Source organism: Corvus hawaiiensis, chromosome 4, assembly GCF_020740725.1.
Source record: "Corvus hawaiiensis isolate bCorHaw1 chromosome 4, bCorHaw1.pri.cur, whole genome shotgun sequence".
Taxonomy (NCBI): domain Eukaryota; kingdom Metazoa; phylum Chordata; class Aves; order Passeriformes; family Corvidae; genus Corvus; species Corvus hawaiiensis.
In genome coordinates, this window is record NC_063216.1 from 49,660,690 (window position 1) to 49,684,540 (window position 23,851).

General features: G+C 42.1%; 1 protein-coding gene across 2 annotated transcripts in view; it reads left to right on the forward strand.

The window, feature by feature from the left end:
- The first annotated feature begins 16,921 nt into the window (after positions 1-16,921).
- The window catches only part of NELL2 (neural EGFL like 2), a 140,258-nt gene continuing 133,328 nt past the window's right edge, over positions 16,922-23,851 (forward strand). For both annotated transcript variants that reach the window (XM_048301087.1, XM_048301088.1), the window contains exons 1-2: positions 16,922-17,078; positions 17,251-17,379. In XM_048301087.1, coding sequence (XP_048157044.1) covers positions 17,024-17,078; positions 17,251-17,379 — 184 coding nt within the window. In that variant the 5' untranslated portion in view covers positions 16,922-17,023. The remainder of the gene's footprint in view (positions 17,079-17,250; positions 17,380-23,851) is intronic.

The window sequence follows — 23,851 nt, forward strand, 5'->3', positions numbered from 1 at the left end:
GGCAGGGGGAAAGAGAGAGAGAGAGAGAGAGAGGAGGGAATAAAACCCAAGAAAAACAAGTGATGCATAATATAAGTGCTCACCACCCAGTGACCAGTGCCCAGCCTGTCCCCAAGCAGCGATTGGCAGCTACCAGCCAACTCCCCCCAGTTTACAGACTATGGTATGGAGTATTCCTTTGGCTAGTTTGGGTCCTGGCCATGCTCCCTCATGGCTTCTTGTGCAGCTCCTCACTGCAGAGCATGGAAAACAGAAAAGTCTGTGACTTAGGCTAAGCACTACTTAGGAAAAATTAAAACATCAATGTGCTATCAACATTATTCTCATACTGAATCCAAATCACAGCACTGTTCCAGCTACTCAGGAGAAAATTAACTCTATCCCAGCCAAAAGCAGACCAGTATCCAGCTGTTACTCCATACAGTTTTTGTTATGCCAGGTCCCAGGCTTTCCAGTACATCAGGGCTAACCATCATCACGCTTCCAGTCCTTTGAGAGATACATACATATATATTTATTTTTTTATATATATATATTCGCACATACACATGCATATGTATTTACACACAGACAATATTCCCATAGGAACAGACAATCCCTGTTAGAGTTTGAGTTCATTTAGTCTGTGACTTTGGGGTCTAGCTGAGTATCTGCAGTTTTGCTACCACTGAATCGCTACTCGTATATTGCAATCAATAAACTACTTGATCCTAGTACTCCAAGACACTTGCAGTAACTTGGATACTTCACTGCTGATGAAGACAAATGTAGGATATCTGCAGACACCAAAATCTTCTGTGGGGCTGTTCTACATTCTAATGGTTGATTCTAAGTAATGTATTTTCTGACCTTGAGCTCTGCATTTATTTTTGAAGAAGCTTGAGAATCAGTTTCAAATTATTGGAGGCAGAGTTGTAATCTCCATTTTCTTCCAAGCGCATTGCTTTCAATTCCCATCTGTCCTTTCAGACACTTCCTCTATTAAATGGTCACAGAAGATGAATAACAGTAGTGTGAATTCTTCAAAATGGCATTATATGTTATTCTGCTCCTTATTAATGTTCTGTGTTCTTTTATTTACGATAACTTTGTGAACATTAAGGTAAGATGGCATCCACATGGTCTCTACATCCAGCTGAAAAATGACACAAGTGTATTATTAACATCCAAGGATGGGAAAAACAATAAAAAGTAGGACAAAAGAAGAGAAAGTACATTTTAGGTCAGAAATTAAAGGAAGACTCTTATTACTATGTTTTTGGATGAGCTCCTTCTTAGTTGCCCAGGTTTAAAATCTAGTAGTTGTGTAATTAATGTAATTGTCAGAAGTTTACACACTTCTCTTGAACACCTAGTGTATGCTAATGTGTTTTTCCAATTGATTTTATTCAGTTATTTAATACACACAAAAATAAACACTGCAAAATTTGTATTGCCTTTACTGGCTCCAAGCACAGTGTATCACAGAGAGCTTTGAGATCAAGGGAAGAAATCTGTTGGAATGTTGCAGCATTTTCACTATTAGGATGACATGATCCATGTTGCTTATTTGAAGTATCCTAACAGTATGGTAAACTTTCCCTAGATAAGGAGCACACAGTAGTTGATTAAACCATTTTCTACATCCCTGCACCTGTAATAAAATATTTCAAAGTCTATTATAAAGAACATGTGAAACTTTCTTGGCTTCTTGAAAAGACTTTCAGGTCATGAAATCTGCTTCACCTCATGATTCCTGGTGCTAATGATAGAAGATAATTTGTGATTGTAATACAAGGATTGTGATCCTGCAGGTCACTTCTGTGCACAGGTTCACCTCTCCTTTTCCACAGTGCACACAGGCATTGAGCTGGCTTCAGTTGTCTCTCCCTCCATTTATCATGGTATTGCCCTGTCAGAGACAGAAATATTATAGTCCATGACTTAAACATTTTCTTGAAGGACTTTTACAACTGTATTCCAAAAGCTGCAGAGAAGACTCCCACACCCTGAATGGGGCCCTGACTGAGGCCTTACACTGCTCGCTGATGAAGATAAAGTAACAACTCAGGGCTGGGGACATTCACGGAGCACAAGCTTAACACCTCCAAGGTGGAGACCACAGCCCCAGGGCTATCAGCTGCCAGGCTTGAAGAGACCCTCGCACCAAGGGGTGGAGGGAGGAGAGGCTTTGGGTATCTTGGAAAAGCCTCTGGTCAGAGGTGCAGTGACTGCCCATCCTCCAACTGTGCAGAGGAGCCCAGCTGAGGGGTCCTCACTGGGGAAGGGGGGGAAGCTTATCCACAGCAGAAGGGGTGACATGGCCCATCAAAGGGGCCCCCCTCAAAGGGGTCCCCCGACCTTGCACCAGAGATGATGCAACAGACCCTCAGTGTTGCAGGGGACAGTGTCAAGTTGGCCCCTGGCAAGGGGAGACACGTGGGCGTTCCCACCTGGCCCACAGTGTATGGTAATCCACAGAGTCCTGTACTCTGGTGTGTGGTGTGGCGGCGTGTGGTGGTGTGGCCATGGCAGTGACAGGGGACCCTGACCACCAGCAGACTGGATGGAGGGGAGCAACGAGATGTCATCGGGACCCTTGGATGGGTGATCTGCTTCCACCTAACCCCTGTCACCTCTCCCTGTTCCCCCACCCCCACGCACACTTCTTCTTTCTATTACTTTTGCTCTTTCTTTTCTCTTCCCTTCTCTTTGCCTCTCTACTATTAAATAAAATACATCAATTTTTTGGCAACAACATCTAACCTCGTTTGGTTTTAATCTCGTTTCTGGGGATATTTTGAACCTTCTGAGTTCCTTCCATTTTATGCACAGAGCCTTAGCTTGCTTTGCTTCTCTGAGTTTAAACCGGATCGTAACATGCCCCCAGCTTCAATTCTCTAAAACCATGGCTCAGACTCCAAACCTCTTGACATTGCCTATGCTGGCCTTTAAAAAAAAATAATTTCAGGTATCTCCTCATTTCATTTCTTTCTTCAGAGTATTCAGGTGCATCTGAGTCATACTTTCAAGCTTTTATCTACAAATATAAGTGACAAACACTTTTCTTGTTTCTTTTTAAAAATTTTTTCTTTAATGAAAGCTGATAGTCTCATGCAATTGCTTGCTGTTAGCCGTGGCCTTCAGAAAAACAGGAAACATCCCAAGAGTCAAAGTAAAATATGAGTGCTGCTGAGATAGCCATCAAAGCATCTCTACTTTTTAAGTGGTTGTTTTTTTTTTTTTTTTTTTTATGGAGAAACTGTATAATCATGAAGGGCAAGAAAAGGTACAGGGCTTTATGGTGGGAATAAGAGGTACAGGAACAGAAGCTTTGTGATGAACAGAAGGCACAGAGAAGAAAATATGTTTCTGTCAGAGCCATCTGTTGTGGATGTCCCCAGGCTCAGCTGTGGGTATGGTGGAGATCTCTGTAAGATGACGGAAGAATTATCTGTTGGTAGGAGTTTTTAACTTGTACATGTAGTCTGGGAAGTTATGCTACCAGAAATTGTAAAGTCCTGGTATTTTTGAATGAGAAGGTCTGCATGTTCTGCTAGAAGGTCGGTATATCAACCAGAAGTGATCCTGCTTTATACTCAGAATCTTACAGAGTTACAAAGGAACTGGCTGTAAAAAATCATCTTTGATGAGGCGATTGTAAATCAGTTGAAACAGGTTGGCAACTAAGGTTTTGGATTCAGAATGGCAATTTTTGTGTGCATGTGAAATAAGGTTAAGAGTTCAATAAGTTAAGAGCTCAAAAATTTTAATGTGAAGGCTTGGAGTTAATTTAAGTCAGTGTATTATTTAAGAGTTTTCTTGTAGATTGCAGGCACAAGGGGAAAATGGTAGGAAAGGAAAGTTGACCCACCTGGCAAAAATAAGCACCCACCGAAAGTGTTTAAGGGAAGAAACCTGTGTCTAATGGAAAAGGAACTGAAAGCTGGGATAGCTAGGTCTAAAAGGTGAGAAAATGCAGAGATAAACCAAAAACATTCAAAAGCCTCGCTGAACTGCACCTCATGAAGAAAACTGAAGAAAAAAATAGCAGGAGATACTGCATCTTGTGAAATAAGAAGAGAATAAGAAGAGCTTCTGACTGACAGATAGAAAGGAAAGGTTAATCCAGGTATGGCCAAATAGTAAAATAATCCCATTCTCAGGATCTGGGATGGAGATAGTACTGGGATGTGAATGAGGATGGCAGGGTGATGGAAGTCACCCCTTCCCGAGGCAAAGCAAACGGAGGGTACATTCACACAATATGCTGCTGTCAGGTGAGAAGCAGCTCTGCTGCTGCTGTGGCTTGGCCAGGTGGAAGGCAGCTGTGATGGGGGCTCTGCTGGGCTGCACCAGTGTGGCTGCAGAAAAATAAACCTTGCTCTCATGCAGCCCCTCCACCCAGCGCTGCCTGGCAGCTAGAGAGGCTCCATCCAATTTTGAGCCATCTTTAGTGAAAACCTGAATTAAGGCTGACTTCACCACCCACTTGGAAATGTGGGAAACTTAGTTCCAGCCTGGGCAAGCAGCAGATGACACTTCCCCAGCCCCAAACTGTAAGTTAGGTAGATGGCCTTGAGCAAACAGAAATTCTATTACAGGGTTTGAACATACAAAAGAGGGGAAACCTGGGCATTCTGCCACGGGAAGGGCAAACATTTAAAATCATTTGCTGGCACTAATCCTGACTACATCTTCTCCTCCACTGCTGTGCCTCTTGGGTGAGGTGAGAAGTGTTTGCTGGGTGCCGGGTTGATACTTACATTGGGGCAGTGAGAGGCTCAGAGAGTTGATGCTGCTCTGATGTATAAAAACGAAGGCAGCTACGCATATATAAAAAACTCAACAAGTCCTGAGCTGTCAGAGCCCTGCATGTGTATCTGAAAGGCAACCCAATTGACTCCCACATCTGGATGAGGAGCCAGTGGATGTGGGAGCTGGTCCCTTTGAGCTTCTCCTGTTCATTTTCTGGTGGATGAGCATATCTGTTGTCATTGCTCAGCAGTCCTGTTCTCTCTTCCCTCTCTGTTCTCTAAGTTGTCAGGCTGCAGTTTCACCCTGCTTTCAGCATGGCTTGGCCTTCAGCCCTGCCTTTCCCAAGCATCCTCCCCTCTATGCCCCAGCATTCTTTCATTTTGGAAAAGCTGCAAGGATCTATAGGGAGTTCTTGCCAGTGCAGGGAGCTTTCCCTGAATGCTCTTTTCCTTCAGTAAGAGTGTCTCAGGTTCTTTGAAAGAAATGCCCCCAATAATATTGAACCTGCATGTTTGTTAAACCTATTAAATATTTAGTGAAAAAGAAAAAAAACAACACAAAAGTGGGGCTGAGTGATGACCCAAACATTACTTCTATCTGTCCTGACACTTTACCTGATCAGTAGCTTCTTTTCTCCTCAGGAGATGGTGGCAGAGTTCTTGTCCTCTGCTGGCACCATCCCTAGAGAGAAACATGCTGCTTCATGACAAAAGCAAAAGAAAAAAGAAAGGAGTAGTGGAGGGAGATAATCACAAATCCTATTTGAGCCCCAGAGAAGATCTTAGGGAAAAAATATGGACGATAAAAGCAAATAAAAAGTGGAGTGAATCTCTCTAGCCTTAAGGAAAGCATTGAGAATGGGTGTGCTTCACAGGAACTAATATTTGAGTAAGAAGTGACAGGGGATTAATTCTGACCTTGTAGAACGGAGGAGGCTCCTGGATAACAGGAGTGCAGAGCAATAGTTATGTTCCTTGTGAGGGCAGCCTTGGGCCCAGTCTGGCTTATTGTTTTCCTTCATGACCTTGGTGTAAGAACTAATGTGTGCTTACAAAATATGCCGATGGCACAAAGCTGGTATGTACAGCTAATACCGTCCAGTGGAAGACTTGATTATTATGCAGGAAAAATTAGATGACCTTGTGGAACAGCAGAACAGAAATAGCATGAAATTTAATAATCCAAAGTGCAAAATCATGCCCTTGAAGACTAATCACCAGAACTTCTGCTGTGAGAAAGGGGTTCATGAACTGGAGGAGGCAGAGATGAACAAGCTGATTGACCATAGGATGGCCATAAGCTCCCCCATGCCTTATGGCTGTGAAAACAGCTGAAGATGATGCTCCAAAATGTACCCAGTGAGAATGTGCAGCAGAGTTGTGAAGGAATTAGTATCAGGGTAAAAGGTATTGAGCTCAGATAATATGCATTTCTGCTAATCTGTGTTCAAAAGATACTTTAAACTGTAATAAATGTAGGGAAATGCAGGTATGTACAAGCAGGAAAGGTCAGATGGGATAGCAGTGATTACCATTTCTCTGTTGTGTGCCCTTTATTCTCCTCCCTCCCCCCAAGTTTTCATAAAAGGTTTGCTGCTCTGGGTTAATGTTTTCCTTATTGAGTTATTCCCATCCCCTAAGGAATAGTTCAGTCAACAGATGAAGAAGTGAGTTCCCTTTTCCACTGATGTATAACTTCATGATGGGGGTGAGAAAATGTTTACCTTTGTTTCATTTATTGAAGCATGGCAACAGTAGGATATTAAGGCAAGAATGTAGAGTCTTCTCATAATCCTGTGAAATAAGTCCATGCCTGTCAGCTGTATCCTCTTTCTGCTCAGGATTGAACAGGGCTGAGCAGGAGAGATGGACATGCCAGCAGCACCCGTGTTGTGGGGCGGGGTGCTGGCAGTGACGGCTCGGGACCCAAGTGCCAGTCCTTCCACGTGCTGCTCTCTCTCCCAGCCCTATTGCTGAGCGTCTCTGCTGGACTTTGTGGCATTGACTCCACATTTACATTAGTGCAAGGAAAAAACAGGCTCAAACCCAGCATAAGGTTTTCAGTGCACCTCTGGAATTTTCCTCCTCTTTCTTCTGCCTTTCATGTTTTCTGGAGTCACTCGGGGTCAGGAAAAGGGAAGGAAATTCTTCAGTGGATTGGCCAAGGGGAGCTTCCAACAAAGCCCCTTCCAACAGCACCGTAATCTGTGAAAAATATCTTGCCATATGGAAAGGCTGTTCATTTTTTTCCCTCTGTGCAGAGTTTGGCTTGCCCCACGTAAGCAGAGGCTATCTTTAGCATGTCGTCGGTCTTTTTTATGAAGAGATATAAAAGCTCCCACAGCAGGAGTCCTCTGGCTCTGAGACTGGGTGATGGAAGGAGGCTACGACAGACTGCTTAGCTGGCCCCACTGTTCAGAACCATCTGCTTGCCAAGTTTTCTCAGCTACGAAGAGAGAGGCAGACACTGCCCTTCTCAGTGGTGGTATGTCACTGTGAGTATGGAGTACCACTCAGATAGTAGGAAAGATTCAGATAAAATGAAATCCAAACTATTTAAATAGACAAAGAGGAGATATTTGGTATTATTTGCTATTTTAAAATAGTCCCTGTAGTTGCACGTAAGCAAGAAAATACAGTAGTTCTGTCCTACATGCAATTCAGCAAGGCTCTCCCATAATTCGTTCAGACCCCATTAATGAGTAATGAGTTTAAGCAGTTCGTTTAATGGCCATATCTCTGCAGTTGCTTATGCTGAACATAATTTCCTTTCCTGTTGCTAGCTTTGCAACAAGTCACAAGAGTTATTTACAGACACCTTAATTTTATCTAATTTAACAGCTTTGTGTTGTCAGCAGTTTTGCCATCTCATTGTATTCCCTCTCTTCCTAGTCATTAATAAATAGATGGGGCCAGAGAAAGAGTGGAATTAATCCCAGCAGTGATCCTCTGGCAGAGTCTCTGTGGCATCACACACTTACCACTTTTTCATCCCAGTCATCTGTCATTTATCCCCATTCTTTTCTCTCCCTTTTAACCCATAACAAAACCTTATCTCCTACCCCAGGGTTACTGAGTTTCCCTCGTGTGAATGATACTATCAAATGCCTCTCTAAATGCATATCTTGTGATTCTTTTTTAGTCAGTATTTTGCTACTTCTTTGTAACACTTGAACAGGTTAGAAAAGCACAGTTTATCCTCACTGCTAAGTATATCAATTTATCGCTGCTGATCAGTGCTGACTTGCAATTTATTCATCCTGATTTTTTTTCTCTCTCCTACGTATCACCTGTAGGTGTTTTATATGTATTTTAAGTGATTGTCTCAACTATTTTGCCCATTAATGAATTAAGGTTCTTTATATTTCTGTTCTGAGGGTCATTCTTAAGAGCTATTTTAAAGATTGCTACAGTGTTGGCCATTTTCCAGTTACCCAGAAGAGTGGCTGTTTTAATGATAAATTAAATATCTTTAATGATAAATTATGGTAGGCTGAAATTGTGCTCCATTCTTAAGATTTTCTCAGAGTGTCTGATAAATTCCATTTGGTACTATGAGTTATTGGAACATATATTTCTGAAGTGGTTATACCACTGATAATTTTAACATCTTTTACCCAACAGGGCTTTCACACCATTACATGTAACTTCAGAGCAAAGATTCACTCTCAGCCTTTCTTTTCTGACACTCAAATGAATCATTTACCTTCATTGCAATCTTTCCTCACCATGTGATTTAATTCTTTACACTTAGCAGTCTAGTAAACCTACGCAGCTTTCCATATGTGATTTACTTGCACTGCTTCTTTGTCATCATGCCTTTGACTGGTTTTGTGTACTTCCTGAGGTTCAACTGCCTGTATGAGTTGTATCTTGCCTGTCAAATCTTCCATTTTATTTGCTAGGCTATAACTGAGTATCCTTTCCTGAAAGATGCTTTGAGAACAAAAACTAACACTGGAATTTTACCATTTAATTATCCTATGCCTTCCCTCATTTCTTTGTTCTGAACTGTGGAGATCTGCTAAAGCACAGATTATAAATAGCTTCCACTCTAAAGTTATAAATAACATTTCTTAAAAATAATTATTTCTCTGGGAGAAAAAAACCTGGTTTAAATGCTGATATTTTATCTTAAAATGCTGATATTTTGCTCAAGTTATTGAGCTTGAATATGAGTCTATTCACCCAGACTTGTAATTCTATCAGCTTCAAGGTATTCATGTAAATCAATCATAATTATTCTCATTATAATTACTGTACTTGGGACCATACTCCCTGAAACAAATCCAGTACTTAATGAACTCCATTACACATAGTATTTCTTCATGCTTAATCATTTTGATTCACAGTATATGCTGTGTTTACAGCACTGGATTTGTTTTTCTCAGACCTAGAATTTGTGTGCTAAGAGTCAGTTTCTCCTACACACACTCAGTTCTGTTCAGTGGTCTAGGTAGCACAATTTAACTCTTGCCTTTATCTTCCTCTAAACAAACTAATCATTAAACATCTTTTGATATTTCCTTCTAATAAGAGTTTCTTATTCACAGTTGCTTAATTTCTTCCCAACTTAGTACTGGTTTCTTAACCATCAGTAACCCTCCCCTTCTGTATCTCTGTACCTTCTTGTTATTTATGCAGCTGTGATGAATCCTCCTCCCCTCATCCAAGAAGATGTTATTTTAGATGTCTAATTTATTTCTCAAAATTACACTGTTATTAGAACTCAAACCCAAGAAGACAAGGAATTCCCAGCTTCTAAAGTTGTTTTTTCCATCAGTGGTTATGTACTGAAGACATTGACCACCATATGTCCTGATTAACAGTCTACCTCCCATACCCAAGCCTGTTAAAATCCACAACCTCTAGATTTCTATGTGCTTGAATAAGTAATGAGTAAAACACAAGTGGTGTTCATGAGAAATGCCTAGTGCTCAGACTTTTGAAAAACAGACCACTTAGATCAGGACTAATCAAGCATTTTATGGTGAAATAATTTTCAGCTAGAAATAACTGAAGAGTTAGGTGCTCACTAGCAATACAGACAAGCCAGGATGAAGCAGATGTAATCAGGCGAAGCAGGTACTTGAATGTGGTCATCCTAGCCTTACATGCATTTTTGCTATTAAGGGGACAAGGAGTGGGATCTAAAATATATGTCTATGGATGATTATTTTTAAGAACATACAGGCAAAAATCTTTCTTTTCCTTTTGTTTGGTCAAAAAATTAAATAATAGAATTTATTTAGTATCATATCCAGTACTGATTTAGCTTTACAAATTAAGAATTCAAATTTTGTGGCTTAAAAAGCAATGCCAAAATAATGTAACATTTATACTCTAGAATTTTGTATTAAATTCATTACCAGACTTTCTGGCTCTTTGGAATTGGGGTTTCTTTTACCCCCGTAAGACTAATGCAGGAAGTGTGGGCTGAGGTACTGCGTACATTTCTTCTTCCTGATGATGCAAGTCAGGGTTCCCTTTGGGCGCAGGGAGATTTGGTGAGACTGAGGCTGGGCATGTTTAGTCTCTGCAGTGTTCAGAAATCTCCAAGCACTGCTCTGCCAGAGTGCAGTGCTCTTCTAACACACCTCCTGGTGTCTGGCACCCACCCAGCATGTCCCAGCACTGCAGTACCTGAGCTAACATGGTTGTAGAGATCTCCTAGCAGGAGCGCCAGATGTGGCCCAGGTGTGTCTGCACCAGAGTGTAAACAGATCCCTCACTACCCAGTTTGTTCCCTCTCTACATTTTTCTCTTTAGGCAGGAGAAATCCAAAGTCCTTTAAGAACTGAAGTTTGATAATGTGTTAATGCTACTACACAATACTACACCATTTGAAGGCCTTCTCAATTATTTGATAGAGTGGTAGAATCATTGAAACTATTCCCATTTGCTTACTATATATAACTTTGGGTGTGAAAAGTGTACAGATCAAGTGTGAAAAGCCTATTGTTTGTCAGGCAGTGTAAGAGATCCTGTGATACTTTCTCTCCTGATATTGCAGAAGCAATTACACTGTACTAGGAGATGTATAATTTGTACCTTTGAGGTCATGACCATGTTTTAAACTATTTTTTTCCTCTCTCTACAATGCAAGAGCCAAAATCTGGCTTAGCTCAACTGAAAATTAAATGGATCATGACTGTTCCATGCCAGTCCCACTCAGGACACACCAGGCAGACTGGATTTTTTTTTTTAAACTATGAGTGTTGGATTTGGCAAATTTGTTGATATGGCAGCTTGAACACATGGAAAGGAAAGGAGAGTCCAGCATCACAAGTGTCTGTTGCTCTTTCTGAGTGAGAGGGGTCTGACGATGGGGTTGAGGTCTGGGGACAGGGTCTGGATTTGGTCCCTGATCCAAAGTTGCCTGAAATCTCTCCACTGACTCTGACCATGACTTAAAGGTGTAAAAATTCCCCCTGTGTGTGTGTGTGTCAAACCCAAACCTGTATTGTCTAAAATGGAATCTTTTAATGGCAAGTATGAGTTTGTTCTAATTTGATTCTCAGATACTAGATGGTATTTTCCCTTTTGTTTCTACAGAAAGTCTTCTACTACCAGGAATTCTCTCTCCATTTTAGTACTTGCAGATGGAATTATTATATTAGGTGGCGGAATAAAATTACACCCACCTTCTTTTAGGGACTCGTACTCCAACCAGTGTCTGACCGTAGTGAGGACTGCATAGATTTTTTTCTCTATTACAAGAGTAAAACATACAAGATTAAAGTCTTTTCATGCCAGCTTTGTTATCATAAATATCTCTGATGGATATGCTGATTCATTTTTTAATAGGGGATAATACTTCAGATGAAAAAGTGATCAAAACACAGAGCACAGTTAGGTCAAGGTAATTTAACTCTAATCTTGCCTAATTGTTATTGTGATCTGGACTGACAGAACTGAGATAATTAAATCTTGATCATGAACTATCCTCTTCTTACTTTATATAGTTCCATGTGCCAAATACAATGCCAGCAATCCTAGCTGACATTTTCTGTGAAAAGACATTTTTAGGCATCAAAATGTGTGAAGGCTGCCAGCAGGGCAGTCTATCTTCTACCTTACATCAAAGGGATGTGCACTCCCTTGGAGGAAGAAAATAAATCTAGTATAAAAAACAAGACTTTAGCAAGGACAGTTAATGTGGGGACCTTGCAACTAAGTTCAAATTTGGGAAAAAGAGAGCACAACTGGCACTTTCAGCCTTTCTTACTTGTCCTTGAATCAAACAAGAATCTTTGGGAAAACTTCTGAAAAATACCTTCATCTCTACCTCTCATTAACGTAATTGCCTCCATTTCTCTTTCTGCACTCAGAAGAATGTGGCTGCACAACAACCTTATGATTTCCACCACTCCTAGTGATGCTTCTCCACTGCTGACTGCACCAGTACACTTGCCACAGCTGCAACCTTAGGCTCAAGGTGTGAAGCATAATCAAGTGAAGATGGTATAAAACCCCAGGAAGACATGAAACATTCAGAGACTTAAGGTGTGTTCCTTAAATAGCTATAGCCTTTGTTTCACAGCTCTATTTTCTGATAGCAAGTAAATTTTGCAATTACAAGTGGAGTGATATCAAATCAGTATGAAACATTCATAACTGTAGCTAAAATTGGGTGATGTCTCCTCAGCTGACGCATGCTTGAGAGGGATGTCTTTGATGCCAAGGCTTTTTAACAGGGCTGGTACTGTCATGGTTGGGTGTGTAGCTTACTCAGTTTGTCAGTCTTTGCTGGGGCTTTGCCAAGTGCTGGATTTAAATCCCAAGTTCTCCTGGTCAGAAAGGCAGAGTACAGCCTGCAGTGTGCAGGATGCTAATACTGGTACCAGCTCTCACCTCAGGGAGGCTGCAAGACTAACAAATTGCAAGTAGAAGATGAGCAAAGGAGCTGCTGTGCACGCAAGTTTGTGTGAGAAGGAGGGAAAGAGAGAGCACCTGTGTGAGAGGACTTTGCTAAAGGGCAGAAGGCATCTGGGAAATTGGGAAAAGAAGATTGTGCACAGTCTTCTGTGCTTTGCAGATAAAAATAGAGGGGCATATGTGCTGAAGGGAGAGAGTACACCAAAAGAAGATCGCAGATCTGGTCAGCAAGATGGCAAGAAAAAACTATCTGATAAACAGCTGGGGTTTATTCAAAACCAACATCTGAGCTTTGCTCTTCACTGCTGAAGCCATCACTTAGAAAACGAGTGAAAATGGGTGTGGTGGTCTCACTTAAGTCCCTCATGGCATTTTACACATCACACAACAACTGTACAGTTTTTACATATGACTGTTTTCATCAACAGAAAATGTGGATCATAATGACATAATGGTGAAGAGAGAAGTCTACATTGAAGAGTATTAACAGGAAGTGGTGCAGCATAATTTGCCTCTTGCTTTTTCCCTGACTGTAACTAATAAAAAGCCCTCATCCCCAGCAGTATCAAATTTACTCAAATTAAAAAGCTGCTTCTCTATGACAACAGACTATTCTTCTTGTTCCACTTAAAAATTATGCAACATCATGTTTTACAAATATTTTTTTGTATAAATGCTGCACTAAAGCACTTTCATAGTGTTGAGTAAACAACTCTGTGTGTTTTGCATTATACTCTCAAAAAAAAAGTTGCATCAGTGTTTTTGTAAGTAGGTCAGTGACAATTTCTTACGTATTTCTTAAATTCACATGGACTCTCCAGATTCCAGCATAGAAATACATGGATAAAACTACTGTAAATAAAATATTCATGTTTTTCTTTAAAAATAAATAGACCCATATAAGATGCAGCAAGAGAGGTAATGCTTTCCTGGTGCAGGATTGTCTTCTGCATGCTTTAAGAGCTCTACTTGGTTCAGTTTATTACCATATAATTAATATGAGTGTAATTAATATGAGTGTAATTAATATGTGCATAATAAATATGAGATTCCCTCTGCAATGAAGTAATTCATGAATTTGAGGCTTGTAACACATCCCTTAATTCTTCATTTGATATGAAAATTGTTCTGAATATTTGATCTGGTGACTGATTCCAGGGCTGTCTCCTCCAGAAGCCTTTTTGCTTATACTTGGAAAAAATGTTTGTGTGTTATTGTTGACATGTCCATCGCTGTGGGATTACAGGATGCCATTTCATCCAAGAGGTCTTGTAAAGAGAAAGTCACGCTACTATAGATGTACTGTGACCAGGTGGCATTTCAAAGAGAAGTTCCATAGAAAGTGCAAAAGATTAGTCTTGTCTTCTACAGATGTTTCCTTGAGTAATCTCATCTCTAGCATTTGTAGGGGTACAAACTCTTAACTCATCAAAAACCAAACCAACTCAAAAAACCCCCATCAACCAACCACAAATCTCCCCAAACCAAACAAACCCCAAACTACCTCTGAGACATCTAGTCTCTGGAGAGTCTTGAAAATTGCTGAGACATGTAAAGATTAGTATCTGAAATGGGCTTCTTTAGACAGAAACCTTGCTTAACACAGAAAACACTTTCACTGATGCATGGTTAGTAGAGATATGTATACGCTGCACCATTTTCTTAGGTCTGTCCCCCTTTTCATGTGTGGAGTAGATTATGGTGAGCCTCAGTATGAAGTGTTTGTTGTTCTCTTGGCTAAAAGACATCGTTTCCATCAAAAGGAACAACATTCCAGCCATCTGAAGGTATAAAAACCATTTTCTTTCAGGTATTTCCAGAATGTTAAAATTTAAGAAGAGACATGCCCAAAATACTGTGAAACTGTTTGTTTTTAGAGTGATCTGAAAGTGATTCCATGGTTAGACAACTATTTGAAAGATTTAATCATCAATATAATATTCCTTGTGTTGGTAGAAATTCTCATTTTGCTGTTGACTTACTTCTTGGTTAGCTGAATACTGTCACTATTGACATTTCACATATCAGAAACAGCTCCATGTAATGTGTATGTCCTGGGCTTCACATAGGTCTGGAGGAATACATAAAGCAGGTTGGATGGTGTTTTGAGTGATTTTTCATGTATGTGAATATGAGTGGCCACTCCTTGGAGATCTTCTGAGAGAGAAGTAGATTATTAAAGGGATGGACCCCCTGATTTACATGCTTATGTTGCTTTGGCAGCCTCGGCTAATAGAAAATGTCACTGTCTGCTGGCAGCTGCAAAGGACTTAAGGCAGAAGTTTGCCTCTTTTGGTTTGTTCACTTGTATGCCTGACTTAACTGGCAGAGGGGCTCATTATGTGCCATTATTGTTCTAGATTTTGAACCTATTTCTTCTCAAATTAATTGCTTCTGGCTGATTTATCTGTAACCAACATGATTGAAATAGCATGAAAACAATCACTGATTCGTGGCTGTTGCCTGTTAACTCTCCCAAGGAAACCCATCATTTGTTAAGACTGCTTTGGCAGCCAGTGGATTTCATGAGTTTGGAAGCACAGTTCCATGTCACCAACAGGCTGGAGACAAAACTTTGGTGCAGAAGAGGTGCTAGGCTGATTGGGATGGGGGTGGGATGTCACTGACAACTATGACTATGCAAGATACAACATCAGGGATGCTGTGTGATCAGTTACATGGGTGGTACCAGCAGCAGGGTTCCTTTTCTTTTTTTGTTTGTTTGTTTTCACACAGTTGCAATGTGAAGTGGCTGTACTGGCTCCATCAACTGGAGAAGAAGCCTGTAGCTCTCCTGAGGGTGACATGCATGTTGGGCACACCAGAACTGAACTCTAACTCCCATGCTCTGGATTTGGGTTAAGGGATGCATTGCATTTCTCACTCTCATGTATAGACACTCTGCTCTCTTTTTTTTCCTTTCTTATAAGAAAGAGGATGTTTGCTTTGTATGGTGCTTAGTATCTCAATTGGTTAATTTAGTCTGGAAAGGAGATTTACCATTGACTCCCATGGTCGTCTTGGGAAAAAAATCCCCAAAAAAACAAAAAAGCAAGGGAAAGAATCACTTTCCCTTTCAGCCTTCAGTCATTGTTGAGAAAGATGTGAAAGGTTACTTGTAAAGATTTTATTATTTGCAAAGACTATAGAAGATGAACTTGGGGGAGGTCAATAAACAATACTGGAATCACCAGGTGACGCCAGGGTCTTACTGACATGCATGTGAAACTAGGGAAAAAAAAAAAATTAACCCCCCAATCCTTTATCCTGCAGAATTTGACGAACTGGCAACAAGACATTTCTGCCCTGCACATTGGGAGTCTATGAAAGGAAAGGGAAGAAAAAGGCTATTCTTAGCCCCCTTTATAGGCACACAAAGTACGGCACAGAAATGTCACTTGCTGGGGCGGGAGGAGGGTTTGTTAAAGAGGACAGGACCGCTGTGTAGAATCGTCCTTTACGACAGGGCAAGCGAACCTGCGGCTGTCAGCCCCGCGCCAGCTCTTCACATTCCCACCTCAGTCAGCTACGGCGAACGTCCTGATTTCTTCCCTTCCTCCACTCCCCCCCCCACCCCCCGCCTTTCCCAAATTATTTTTATTCGTGCTCAAAGATCAGGCGGAGGCTTCGCCAGACCCTGGACGGCACCACCTCGGGACGGGAACCAAGCGGTGACTTCAGCACAGGCAGACGAGAACCGCCGGCAGGCAGGAGAGCGCCCCGAGGGTCACCGCCAGCGCCGATCGGGCGCTGCCAGCCGCGGCCTCCGGGGGCACACCGGCCCTCCCCGCCGGGTGTCCTCAAAGTTCCCAGCGGAGCCCCCGCACAGCGGGTCCCGCTCCCCGCCGCTCCCCCGGAGGACGGGGCGGCGCGGCGCCGCCTCCCCCGGCCCTGCCCAGCCCAGCCCTGCCCGGCCCGGCGGAGGCGGTGGGCGGCTCCTGTGGCCGTGGCATAAACGGGCGGCCCCTCCCGCCGGTGCCGCTGTCCCCGCTGGACGGCGGGGAGGAGAGCAGCGCTGCCCTGCGATTCGGGCGGAGGCTGCGGCGGCCGCTCTCCAGCGGAGGGGCTGCGCCTGGCGGCGGCGGGGCGGGAGCTGCGGGGCACGGGCGCGCCGCCTCCGGCTGCCGCGGCCTCACTCGCGCGGCGGCAGCGGCGGGAGGCTCCGCTGGGCTTCCCCATTGTCTGCCCGCGGGCGGAGGGCTGCGCTGCCCGCACGCCCCCCACCCTCGCCTTTGTGTGCTCCGGCCGGCGGCGGGGCGGCGCGGCGCCCGCCGTGATGCGCGCTGCGGGGCGGCGCGGGATGCGCGCCGCTCGGTGAGAGGCGGGGAGGGACCCAGCCTGTGCCCCGGAGGCTTTTCGCCCGCAGCAGCCGGAGGAGGGGGACTATGGACTGAGCGCATCGCTGTACCATGGAGTCGGGCATCCGCTTGAGCACGCTCTGCCTTCTCCTCTGCCTGGGGCCAGGTAGGCGGATGCTGGACCCGCCGGGAGAGTACCCGGGCACGGGGCTGCCGGAGCTTCGCAGCGGCGATGCTCTGGCTCCTGGGCAGCCGCAGGTGCGGAGGGCGGCGGCGGGGCTGGGGCGGCTCGGGAAGTTGCGGTGTCGGCGGGTGGGTAACGGCACTTTTTGGGTCAGTTTCAGGCTTTGGCGTGGACCCCTCGCTGCAGATCGACGTGCTGTCCGAGCTACAGCTGGGAGGCTCCACGGAGGGCGTGCGCCAGGTGCCGGGGCTACACAACGGGAGCAAAGCCTTCCTCTTCCTAGGTACGGCCGCCCCGGCCCGCCCTGCCCCGCAACTCCGGCCGTGGCCGTCGGGCCCCGGCGCCGCGCACGTGGCGCGCCCCCCCAAGTCCCCAAAACGCGAGAGGTTTGCTCGCTTTGAGACATCCGTATCCCGTCCCTTCCCTTCCTGCTCGCTTTTCTTCCACTCTTCTTTACAGCTCCCCTCCCATTCTTTTAAAATCTTTTTTTTCTCTCACCCCATTTTTTTTTCTTTGACTGGTAGACGCTTAATTAAAGTACAGCAGGAACGGGGATGGCAGATGGCATGTTTTGTGAGTCGTGGGGTGCGGTGATGAATAATAGCACCACCCACTCTACTGCTTTACTTGGGAAACGCTAAACATACCCCAGTTCCAGCTAAGGAAAACCTCACTGAAAGTTTTATGTGAATCGAGCAAATTGCTGAAATGAAGTGCCCCGGAGGAGGGAGGCAGATGGCTGGCAATAAGAACACCCTTTTTTTTTTTTTTTTTTTTTTGTCAAGAGAAAGTGGCCCTTTGGAGCTTCCATGACGTACCCCTCCTGTGAAACAAAGAATGAGTTTTGGTCTCTTTTAGTGCTTTTGATTGTTTCTTTGTTAATATTGGGAATATAAATAAAATAGTAGTCTTCCATCTTTCAAAAATACATTTAGGAGTTTTATTAAAAATTATTAAACTTTCTTATATTGTAATTCATAAAAGACTGTAAATAACTGTTAATATCTCGTTGAATATATTGGCATTGGTTACATTCCATACACTTGCTCATTATCAGTGTGTTTTTGAATTACACTTCAATAATATACTGATATCTTAAATGAAGCTGGAGTCAACAATATTTTCAGGAAAAAAACCATCTCTATCTTAATTAAAAAAAAAAAAAAGCCTAAACCTGTCCTTTAGAGGCAAGTCTCTTCTCTGAAAGATGATTAAATGCTCCTTATAATCTATGACTAAACAAGAACAAGGAATATGGCTCAACATCTGATGAAGAACAAGCAAATCTCCACATAAGCTTGCACTTTTAAGATAGGGGAACTTGATTGTGTCACGGGAGGAGTTTCAGCTGGATCTGAACAGATTTCTAGTGCAACAGGCAAGAGGCTGTGTTTCACATACAGAAGAGCTATTAGTCAAGGGAGATAAGATCTGGAAAGGGAATTTCTTTTTCATGTTTGCATTAATGAGGTAATTTATCAGAAGCTAATAGTTGCCAAAGGCTTTTTTTTTTATTTTTTTTTTTATTTTTTTTATTTTTTTTATTTTTTTTTTTTTTAAGGTGACCTCTCTAGCGGTGTTCTTCCCTGGAACAGCCAGCATGTGTCACTATGGACATGAACGTGGAGACACATGGGCACATGCGTTCAGAAACACTGGCACATGCTGGCTTTAAACATCTGTGATGGGCTTGTGGCTGCAGAGCGGAACCCTCTGTGGAGGGGGTGACTGCTTAGAATGGCAATGCATTTGTGTGTGTGGGATTTGTGTCCTAAAATAGGTGTAGTTTTTAAGGTATGGTTCTGCGTTGAAGCCCCATTGTGCTATAATAGATTGGGCTGAGGGAGTGGGGGGAAGTTAAAACTCACTTTGTCTTCAGTGGTAATAGGATTAGAGGTTTGGAAGCATAAGAGTTTCTTGTGTATTTTCCCAGTGTCAGCACAAAAAATTACTGGGTTACTAAAGAATTTTTTTTTCAAGTTTTTCCCTTTGTCTTTGCAATTACAAGTGTACATAGTTCCCAAATGGGTTAGCAGTTTATTTGTAGCAAAAGAAGGCAGGAGTTTTAAATTTTCACAGCAACCTTTTTATTTTGTTGAGAACAATCGGGGGAATAACAAGGATGAAAACACTTGTGTCTAAATGGTGGTTGAAGTCACTAAGGGTCCCTTAGGAAGTCTTTAATGCCCTGCAGGACTGGAGATGATTTTCCCTGCTACTGCATAAGATGACTGCTGATTTTGTTATAGTAAATGTGGTCTTTACTGAGCAGAGATATTTTCATTTTTGAACTTGCATTTAGAAATAGAGAAACTTCCTTCCTTTACCAGACCACTGGGTCCACTTAGTAATTTTTGTTCTGTTCTTAGAACTTGCACTTTAGGAACACTGCTGCAATATATGCCTCTTAATGTATGTACTTGCAGTGTGTGAATTTCAAATACATGTATGTGTTGACTTGAAATTTGGTTTGTCTGTGTGGGTTTTTCCTTATTTCAGCTAAAGCCTTAGTCCTAGATAGAAAAGATTTTGTGAGAAGGACGCAAATGACTTTAAATGATTTGTGAACTTACTCTGGAAGCTCTAACTTGTGATCCTTTGCCTCTTGGTTTCTTCAGATAGCGAATCTTTTCTCGTATCATATACGTATTTATGACACTTTAGTATGTTGTCTTTTTGATAGACCACATTCTCAACTGATGTAAAGCCTTACTTTACATAAGCTTAAATCATTCAGAAGTCCTAAATGCTGTTCTATATTTTAGAAGGAAATTATAAATGTGGCATGTTGAACTGCCAACAGGTAATAGACAATTAAAGATATATGATGGGATAATTATACATATAGTTACAGCAGAATAGTCTCTTTACTTCTAGGAAAAAAGTCAGTTTTGACTGCTTAATTAGCTGTAACATCAATTTTCAGTATAGGGGTTTAGCATCTAATTGGCTGTTCTGACAAATTCTCCCTTGTGTAATTGACTTTTCAAAGGTACTTGTATTTCTAGGCCATATAAAACAGTGAGCAGTTACTCTCTAAAGATGGTTTTAGTCTGTGACTGTCCAGTCAGGATAATTTAGGTTGCTCCTCATACAGTTCCTGATTTAGAAATAATTTTAGCCACTTGAAATTTGCTGTTACTTGGACTTTTTGTGTGTGTGTGTACTGGACTTCAGTAGATTTAGGTGCAGGATTCTAAAGCTTTTTAGGTGTTTGATGCTCCTTAGTTGTCATGGATGGTAGCAACAGAATGCTGCTGTAATCTGGCTCTAGTTAGCTGCAGGGACTTCTTTTTCTGGAAATGTGATTTGCAAAGTAATTGTAAAACGTTCCAGTATAGCTTGTGGGAAGATACAATTATGAATAGAAAACAGGAGGAAGTCTTCAAAAATGTTAGTGTTGCTGTATGTGAACATCTGCCAGCACTTTCTAGCCAACAGCAGATATTACTATGTCAAAATATGTTGAGAGGAAAATTATTCCTCTGCTGGTCAGAGCAGCAGAAAAGAAGTCAGAATATGTATGACACAAATGTCTCTCTGTTGGCAAGTGTTTACATAAGTCAGTGAAATTTTCAACACCTTTGTTCTTCTCTTTGCAAAACAAGGATGACACTTGGGTAAAGCCCAAACCAGATGGGTGGACTGAAGTGTAATTAATGCAGTTAAAGCAGGCTTTTGGAGAAATACAAATTGTCATTCTCATAGTTCTTTTTTTGTGATTATACTGCATTAATATGATTTGAGGAGATAGGTGAAGATGGAAGTCCAGTGTAGCTATTTTCCTATGCAAATATGGAAGTCATATTTCTACAAGAGCACTTGTTGCATATGTAACTGCAGGGAAATTTGAAGAGGTAGACAAAATCACAACAGAGGCTGAAGGATGATGAGGGTTTTGGATGAATGACTCAAGTCTGTGCCAGGGGATACAGCATTAAGCACATGCAAGGTCCCAGTGAAGCTAAAAATTTCAACTGGCAGTAGGAAATGGTGTTCTGAAGTGTGACAATCTAAAGAAGGGATGCAAGAGTAACTTGGTCTCCTCTGGCATTTCATTAGGCAATAGATTTTTGTCACCCTCCCTTTAAATTCTGCATTATATGTATTTTATAGATAGAGTATTTTGATAGTCTTTCTGGGTCTTTCTTGTTGAGAGCAGATACTATGCGTCAGACTACCTTTGTCCAAAGAGAGTGTGTGTGTGTGTAGTAATGGAGACACCTTCCAGTTGCCTCCAGCACCAGTGGAGAGTGGTGGAAGGTACACTGTAAATCAAGTGATGAGAGGCAACAAAAATGAAAGCCAGGTGATGTGTAAGGACAGTGTATGCCCATCAAAAGGTGTATATTGTCTTCAAAGAGAAGGCTAAAAGGTGGACAGAAGAGTGCAGTCAGATGGTTACAAACACAGGAATGTGTATTTAAGGAAAAGATAAAAAGGACATGCCAGTCATGAAAATGTGAGAGCTTGTGTATCTGAATGCAGAATTTGGAATTTATTCAGAGGTTGTTTTCTTGTTTGTTTTTTTCTTTTTTTTTTTTTTTTCCTGTGCCAGCTAGGGTATGTAACTCATAATATGGTTATAAATAATATTTTGATATTTCCAATGAGGAAGGACAAATTTAGAGGCAAAATATGGTATATTCTGATGAGGTTCAATATGTGCTATAAAACACCAGAAAATAATTTAATATGTCAGTGGGATGAATGAAAGGGCTCAGCAGTACTGTTCTTTGAATTGGTGCTGGCCAGCACAAACTGCTGGCAGAAAAAAGCCCCCTAAAATAGGCCTCTTGGTAAAAGTGATTTGTTACCCATTATTGTATGACTGGATCATTAGCACATTATGTTAAAATACTAGGAAGACAATATTACTCTATGTTATATCCCTTTGGAAAGTTCACTCTATTTTGTCTCATGATGTCATCTCTGAACATTTACTAAATGAAGGAGCTAAAAATAAAGCCTTAAAAGCAGAGGTGAGTAAACTTTCACAGAAACAGGATTTACATTGCCTATGCACTTCACACACACAGCTTTTTCCTTGCCACCTGTCATTGAAACTATGGACAGATGCTTTCTCCAGATTCCAGCTGAGCCTGCTGAAAATACTACTGTTCCCAGCTGCTTGTCACTGCCCAGAAGCTAGAGGTTACTGTCCACACAACTTTTCCAAAGCAAGAGATTATATGAGTGTTCCCATGTCTGCGGATGGCAAAATCAGCCAGCTTCAGGAGTGACCCTGGCTGACTGCAGTGACATGGATTAGAGAGTCCCGTAAAATCCCCTTTCTCCAGCTGTACCCATCTCCCAGAGGAGTGGTAACAGACAGCTGAGAAAGAGGATGTTAATGTTGCCAACTGGCTTAGCTGACTGCAGAGTGAATACCCATCTGCAGCATTTTTTTGTCTTGCATGCAAACTGCTTTCCCTCAGAAACACTGAATCCTCAAATTGTGGGACCTCCAGCACAGAGATCATCTGTAGATAGCAAAAGTTTTAATCAAAGTTTAATTTCCGTAGGCACTGGCATGTTTTTTTGATGTTAGAAATGCCTAATGTAAGCAATTGCTCTATGACAATGTGGTAGCCAGAAAGGTTTTGGTGTATCTGGAATAACAGCCTAAGCTTTCCTTTGCTGCCTTCTACTTCTGGAACTTTCTAAAGTCACCTCTGCACCTGTGCAAACAGGAACCATTGTGGTATAGCACTGCCAGGATTGTGATTGATGCTGCTGGCGTGCCAGGCTGGGTGCTGAAGGAGAGCCCTGAAAAGCTGGGCTGCTTTTTTCTGGAGCCTGCTGGTCTCACTGCTCATTTGAGACATCCCCTTGCTCCAAAAGAACTTAATATTCAGCATCCTCCTCTGGGAAGGAGGAGTAGTGGTAGCAAGAGGAGATGTTTGTGAAATGTCTGTTGCTTGAAGACCCTGCCCAAAAAAGGAGGTAGCATGTGAAGATCCATTTTCCATCCTAAACCATGAATTTTAATGCATAGAGAACTATGACGCACTTAGCCCTGCTGAATAGTCATTAATATGCCAAATACTGGAGATGGTGGTGTGTGCTAACTGGTTATGCTGGTTTATCCCTTAAATAAAGGGGAAAAAGTTATGGAAGAAAGACATAAATATCATGGGCTTCTGATTGATGCTTGTAATGGTACAGCAGAGGGTAGGGCTGAGAAATGGAAAGCTAATGAGGATCTAATGTACGGCAGATACAGAAACTCAGAGAAGAAAAGCTTGTAATCCCTGAACGTAGTCATTAGTGCAGAGTTGATACAAAATAATGTTAAGCAATGACACAAAACTTGGCCTGTGGCATTTGGGGATTGCAACTGTCTTACGCTGAAAGTTTCAAGTAAATATTGTTGCTGAGAGTGTGTATTAGGCCTTACTATCACAGAAGTATAAATGTTAAGCACGAAGTTGTTTTAAGTTCAGCTCTAAAAATTGTCATTATTCATCCCAAGGAAAGGTATTTTACACAAAGTGTTATTTTGTTGTCCTTTGTTTTGTTCTTTTGATTTTCTGCAGTGGGCTTTTTCTGGGGAGGGAAGGAAAATAATCTCAGAGATTAAATGTTCCCTCCGTAGCCTTTAGGGTTGCTTTTATTTTTTTTTTTATTGGTTGGTTGGTTGTTTCCTACTCACATCTCTTTCTGTGTGTCTTGATAGGGGCTCTTGTCACCTTTCAGTCTGTTAAATTCCAGCATGACTTTGGTGGCTTTGCCTGGGCTTGGTAGGACAGCTA